The sequence below is a fragment of the Octopus bimaculoides genome, chromosome 18 (genome assembly GCF_001194135.2).
Source record: "Octopus bimaculoides isolate UCB-OBI-ISO-001 chromosome 18, ASM119413v2, whole genome shotgun sequence".
NCBI lineage: Eukaryota > Metazoa > Mollusca > Cephalopoda > Octopoda > Octopodidae > Octopus > Octopus bimaculoides.
This window is the reverse complement of record NC_068998.1, coordinates 11,952,978-11,960,187: the sequence shown is the minus strand read 5'-3', so window position 1 is coordinate 11,960,187 and position 7,210 is coordinate 11,952,978. Positions and strand designations below refer to the sequence as shown.

Below are 7,210 nucleotides of genomic sequence, written 5' to 3'. Positions count from 1 at the left end.
TATACATACATACATACATACATATATATATATATATATGTATATATATAATATATAATGTATATATAATGTATATATATAATATATACACACGCACATACACACACACATACAGAGGATCTTATCGTTTGTTGTGGATTTCTTTGTTTTATAACATTTCTTAAATTGTTGAAAGTTCACTTCTTTTTTTTACGATACAACACCAAACCACAAGTGCTTTATTCATTTATTTTTATCTGAGCAAATAATCCTTTCTTTGTATAGGGGGGGAAAAAAATCCTTAGGGATTTCGTTTTAGTAATAATTTTTTGTTGCGGGGTTTGATTACAATCTGGTTGTAACCTAGTTCTAGCGTGGATCTCTTCCAGGTTGTCTTAAGCACGCCATCTTTTTGTTGCTCTTCCACATAAAACGTCTCTCACCCTTAACAATTTCAGCTTTTTCCTCACTTACTTCGTCTTTCACACTCGTTTTTTTATGCTTAGGTCATAAATCTATCAACTTTTGTGGCATTTGCAACAATTCTGCATTATGTATGTGGCTCTGTGTAATATATATTTGTAAATTATTATCATCGATTTTGCGAACTTGAAAAAAAAAAGAAGAAATGTATATCATATCTACTTGGTGTTTTTGTGTTTAAAAAAAAGTAAATGCTTGCAACTTGCACGTAAGCATACATTTTCGTCTCTGTTGTGTTTTGGTTCGATTAGTGTTTGACTGTTCTCTTATTGAAATCGTGTGTGTAAGATAGGTATAAAAGTGTGGCTGGTGGTGTGAGCCAGAGCAGCAGAGAAATGTTAGCAGTGCCGCCATGTTTGGGGGAATCTGAGAAGCCTGCGAAAAGTCAACGAATAAATTGAGGCAGGAAGGAAAGCAGTCGTAACTAAGTCCTCCTCCTACACTAAAGCCACCACCATCATCACCACCACAATAAGCTGCTGCCCCACTTTCCCTACCTTCATGGTTAACTATCACATTAGTTTCAGCCATTCAGTCTATCTATCTCCACACACCATCGTTGTTCAACTTGGCTATTTTACTGTCATAAAACAACACTTTGTCTCTAATCTAAATTTGCTTTCCTCTATAATTTATACAGATTCATCTTAAGAACGAGGGTTTTTTCTTCTTTTATTACACACCAACCTGCGATCTTTAATTTCGTCGTCCACAATGTTTTCTGTTTATATCCATTGTTTAGCATATCAATTTTGAAGCTGTTTATCTTCATTAAGATGGTAGAAACATTTTGTCATATCTACTTTTATGTTAGTTATTGTTCATATTTCACTTGTCTTTTCATCCAAACCTACATCACCATACTCACAAGTTTAATTCATTACCTTAAATACTGTTTGTTTGTTTTTTAAATTCGACGAATCTATAATTAATCTTATACGAAATCGTCTCGTACAAAGTAAAAACGAAAAAAAAAAATTTATCATTATCTGTATTTTCCATTATTTCTGTTTCTTATTGAAAAAAAATAGTCTTGTCTGTCTCAAGTATTTATCTGTAAAATATCATGTTATAAAGTTTACCTGATGTGTATTTGTGTGTGTGTTTGTGTGTTTATTCTTGGTTAAATATAAAGCTGTGAACAAGTTGTAAAAATTTGTTCCTTTGGATAGATATATAGAGTTGCGATTGTGATATAGTTGATAACTAACTGGAACAAGTACACAAGTACCATGCCTGAAAAAAAAAAATCCTTCTGCTGCCTAGTTCTATTAATACCAAAAGTAGAACACTTAAAAGTCTTTCATCAACAAATTAGAAATGATAATTAAATGTTATAAAGCTTAGTGTCTTGTTTACTTTATATTACTAATACTAATTATTTCATAAGCAGCACCCCATTTTCTCCAGCCTCTTGATAATATAATTTATTAAGTCTTTCTCACCAAGCTGAGTATTTTGGTCTTTCAAATATTTAATATGATATATAATTTGAGATAATTTGCAAGAACACAAGAAAGTTTCATCACTGTAGATTAAGGCAACTGAAAATTTTATTGTATTTGAATCTAAATAAAGGCAATGTATTTTATAGTTAGAAAAAAAAATCTCTTGGGTTGAAATTAGTGTAATTGTCTAAATAAGATCATAGAATCTACGAAATGCTTGCAAATGGAATGTAGAATGGTTATAATTGACCCCATTCTTAAGGGGGTTGCAAGTTGGACGAATGATCTTTAGATATCTTGGTTAATATAAATTAAAAGTTTACTATTGTTGTTTACAAGTGTAAGACATTGTAGATACCAGTTTTTTAGGTTTTTTCTTTTCCTTAAGTAAAATATTATTAAATTTATACCTCCCCATGTTCTCAGAAGATATTTTTAAGTCTGGCTTAAAATGAGTTTGATATTCCTTAAAATCTGTTCATTTTAAAATACTTAATTTATTTTAATCATGAAAAATCGATTAAATTATATGTATATAAAAAAAGCCTGAAGTGTGTGTGTGTGTGTGTATAGATATGTATACACATACACTGATAACTAAGAATATGTATGTGCATAAAGTATTGTTTACTATATGTGTGTATAAATGTGTGTGTGGTACCCCATCTGTATACATGATACCTTGCTGGTATACATTTATATGCTTAAATATTATAAAAAATAAAACTGATTACATACAATGATGACTGTTAATCTTCATAGAAAATTATCTCAACAGAAATCTGTATTAAGTTTTGACTGTTTGGTAATTGAATCCAATTCACTCATTCCTTTTCATTTCTTCTTTTTATTAGGATTTCTGAATGAGTACCAAAGAGATGGAAGGGCAAGGAGCATCTCATTCCAGGTAGTCATTTATTCATTATACTGTATTAGAATTCTACCATTATTTTTTGCCAAATGTTTCAGAAAAACTTTTTTGAACATAGTTCATTTGAAAAATCTATAAAAAAAAAAATGACATCAAAACAGTCAATGCACAGTGTTAATAATATGATAAATACTTCTGTAACACTGTTTATATATTATTGATACTGTGTTTTGATGATATTTTTATAGATTATATTATTGGTCTGTAGCAGGTGAAAATCAGAAAAATAGGTTTTTCCAAAAAGTTTCCTTTGAATTGAATGGGTTAAATAATTTGGAGTTTTTAAAATTAAATTTTATATTAAAAAAAATTTGTTTTAATTATACCCCTTCCCTTTTTATTTTTTTACTAATAAGGGTAAATATTTATCCCTTGTAGTAGTGTGGTAAACAGTTGTTTTGTTTTGATATTAAGGGTATCAGTAACGTTCAGCCCTATTGATTTCAGAGCATTGCATGTTGAATTGTGATGTTCATTCTGTTTTGCAAGAACATTATTAGTGAAATAGCTGTAACTGGGAGCTGAATATGAATTAAATAATTCCACTTGAATAGTTGTGCTGATATTTGGAGACAATATTGGCATTTACATAGTAAATTACTGACTGATAATTGCTTCAGTGAATGAATAAGGAATGAATTAGCCACTCTGATTTAAGAAATAGGAATTTTTTTTTTTTGTGTGTGTGTGATTTCTTTTTCATTAAACAGGTACCTTCAAAATATAGTAGATGTGTTTTTGATAAGGAGGGGGGAAACTATAAGAATGGATTTATAAATAACACATGCATAGTGTGTGCCTGTCTAGAAAATTCCAGAAGATTGAAATTAAGCTAAACATTTTCACCCACTCCTCTCTTGTTAATCCTCTGTATGTGCAGTACCATCATAGCATAGGCATTGCTCTCTGTTCTTGGTTCTCAGTGCTTTTAATTGCAGCATTAACTTCTGAATCCTACACCTCCACTATCACTTTATCGGTATTAGGTAGGAAAACATGATGTCAGTTATTAAATTCACAAAGTTAATTTATAATAGAATCTCTTTATATTTCATTATTACTATTTTTTTTTTCTTTAAATTTAAATATTTCATTTAAGATTTCTGTTTATTAGTATCCTATGATATGGATGAAGTATATTTCTAACATGTTTCTGAAGTGTTTATATTTAATGAAGGGCTAAAGACGGTGGCTACTAGATTTTATAGGAAATTTCAAATGAGAATATAGGTTACATTGTATAAATTAAGGATGCTTTGCATTTTTTCTGTCTAAGCTGTTTTCTTGGGCATGTTAAATTGTTCATATCTGATCCTCATCATATGTCTTACTCAACCTTGAGGTCAGCTTATCTATATTTTGAAACTATACTTAGATAAATATTTTTGCTTTATATTTTTTCTTCATTGATATGCTATAGTTAAAATACATAACTTTCATCTTTTTATGTTTTGTTAAAATACTGCCATACATTTTAAGTGGAAACTAATGTTCTCAAAATCATTGCAGACTGTATACAACAGCTGTTTTGTGCTAATAGGATAAAGGTTAATAATTCATTATTATTAAAACATGTTAAAGATCTTTACTCTCAACTCTTATTCTCTTAATATTTGTTCAATGTTTTAGATTTGTTTTTCATTTTTTGTTAATGCTGATGATAAAATAGAAACAGTAGTAGAATACCCAAGCTAACTGTTTTATACTATTTAGTTGGTTCTGAGTTCAAGTCTTACTGAAGTTGATAAAATATGTACTAGTTACACAGGTCTGAGACGTTTTGGCACAGCCATTTTGGCACAAACCTATTTGGCATTGCTAAGATGTTTTGATGTTTCTGTTCTCTCTCTCCTTTTCTTTCCCTTTCTCTTCATGTGTATGAGGAGATGGAAAGTGTTTGTCGTTCATGTTCAATTCATAAATTTTAATGTCTTTTGCTTTCTCTCACATTTGTTTTTCTTCTCTATTTGTGAATTTCTGTACATGTGTATCTGCTAACAGCACCAAAAAGTACTGTCACCAAAGCATGCTGATTGACTAGTCAGCTATGCCAAATTGTCTCATTCCATAGTGACACACTTGACTAAATTCAGTAAAATAAGGACCTTCCCTCAGAAGATAGCTTTGAGATAAGTAAAGCAAAAGAGAATGATATGATATGCAGGTATATGAAAGTGGAATTGCCAGTAATTCCATGCAAATAATTGTGTCCAACACATCAGTGAGAAATGTGGGAAACACAGCTATTTGATTTTGTTGTGGGGTGCAAACATGAGCTGCCTCTTATGATAGCAAGGATTCTTTTTGTTTAAAAAATTCCTACATGCCATCTAAAACATTAGCCTGGTGAAGACAGGCATCCTCATCATTTAACATCCTCTTTTCCATATTTGTGTGGGTCCGGTGGAATTTGTTGAGGTAGATTCTCTATAGTTTGATGCTCTTCCTGTTGCCAACCCTTCCCTACATACATAAATGTGTGTATATATATATATATATATATATATATGTATATTTTCACCATAAGAAGGTAGGAAACGAACATCTTTTGTATGATGATGATGCTCATTTACAATCATCACATGATGTCAAAACAAAGGTACATACAGACATAAACACATGCACACATATACATATATGATGGGCTTCTTTCAGTTTCTGTCTTCTAAATCCGCTTGTAAGGCTTTGGTCAACCTGGGGCTTTAATGGTAGACACTTGCCCAAGATGCATGCAGTGGGACTGACCCCGAGATAACATGTTTAAGACGCAAGCTTCTTAACCACACAGCCATGCCTGTACCTATGATATTTATGAGATTGAAAGAACTTTTAAGACTAGCTGCAGTCAGTCTTGGTGGCATGATAAAATTCACTTAGTGCACACTGTAAGATATACATGGCTATAATGTTGACTATTTTTCTCTATGGCTGTGTGTGTGTGTGTTAGATAACGAGGGCAAGACATTTCAAGACGTGCTCATTTTTGTATGTTGGCATGCAAAAATTGACATAAAAATGATAATGAATCTTGGAATTTTGTGTACATCTAAACATTAACAAAGTCATTCAAATTGTTCTAAGTAACCTAGTCTTTTTGAAAAGATTTGGGATTTGCTCTTAGATGTAGGTAGATGTCTAAAGTCAGTGGTCAGTGTAGTATCTGTAAAAGAGGTGGAGGCTTAGACAACTGAAAGCAAACCATCATTTAACGTCAGTACTCCAATAGGATCTGACAAGGCAGGATTGCATTGAGCTCCAGTGTCTGTTTTGGGATGGTTTTTACAGCTAGATGCCCTTCCTAATGCCAATCACTCTACAGAGTTTACTGTGTGCTTTTGTCATGATACTGGTACTAGCGCTGTCGCCAACTAAGTTGCAACACACAGTGGGGATTCACTACTGAGAGAGATGGCTTTATGCTAAGTGTTGAGAGGCTAAAGTATGCCTGAGGGACAAATATATCTCCTTGCTGTAGAGTAGATACCTAGCTACCTCAGAAGGAGGGTGGTGAGTGGAATTGAGGTGTCGGGACATATTCTCAAAATAAAAAAGGGTGAGTAGAGAGAGGAGTAAGGATAGAATTGAGAATAGCTGAGTGGGTAGGTTGGTTGGTTTGCAATAGTGTGTAGGGAGAGTGACAGACAGATGAGTGGTGGAGAGCAACAGTATAATAAAATTGTAGATAGATGTGAAATGTAGTTGAGAAAGAGATGTTCAGTGATATAGGTCAGTCACATGGTGGTGGACATTGTGACAGAATAGGTAGGCAGGTAGGATATGATGGCATACACCCGAGGGTGTTCGGGAAAAAAGGGCATTTGGTAGACAATAACATGGTAAAGGATGATTGATGAGAATGTGGAGTGGATGCCAAGGGAAGTTGTTCCAAGGAAATGGATAATTGGTAAGCATCAAAAGCAAGTATGGAATATGTACAGTGTTCTACTCTCATATACTTACGGCAGTGGAGGAAATAGTGTTGTTAAGGGTTGAATGGCGTAAGAAGGGACTGCTGTTATAAAGATGTTGTAGAGAAGGTTTTACATGTACAGATTGCATATGAGCATATAGACATTAATGATATGCCTTTAGGACTTCATTTTCTGCTGAGGTGGATGAGTTTTCTTGAGCACAGCAAATTGCTAATCATCTTGGAACTTCATCCCATGTCTTCATGGGTCTCCATCTTTTGTAAGTTCCATATCTATTTAGCAACCAGCACTTAGTGTCCATACACATCATATGGCCATACCAGCTTTGTCTTTTCTCTTGCACACTATACCTGATGCTTCTTATACCTAATTTTTCTTTCAACATATTTCCACTTTGTCCCTTGTGCACAATTAATTAGAAAAAATACTCCCAAATC

At 32.7% G+C, this 7,210-nt stretch overlaps 1 protein-coding gene across 5 annotated transcripts in view; it reads left to right on the top strand.

Annotated features, from left to right (window-relative positions):
* Positions 1 to 7,210, top strand: part of LOC106868645 (transcription factor 12) — a 148,137-nt gene that overhangs the window by 3,899 nt on the left and 137,028 nt on the right. For 4 of the 5 annotated variants that reach the window (XM_014914010.2, XM_014914011.2, XM_014914008.2 and 1 more), the window contains exon 2: positions 2,765 to 2,817. In XM_014914010.2, the coding sequence (XP_014769496.1) occupies positions 2,774 to 2,817 (44 nt within the window). In that variant the 5' untranslated portion in view covers positions 2,765 to 2,773. Of the gene's footprint in view, positions 1 to 851; positions 1,242 to 2,764; positions 2,818 to 7,210 lie in introns of those variants that run through there. The other variant, XM_014914009.2, reaches the window with a different exon arrangement.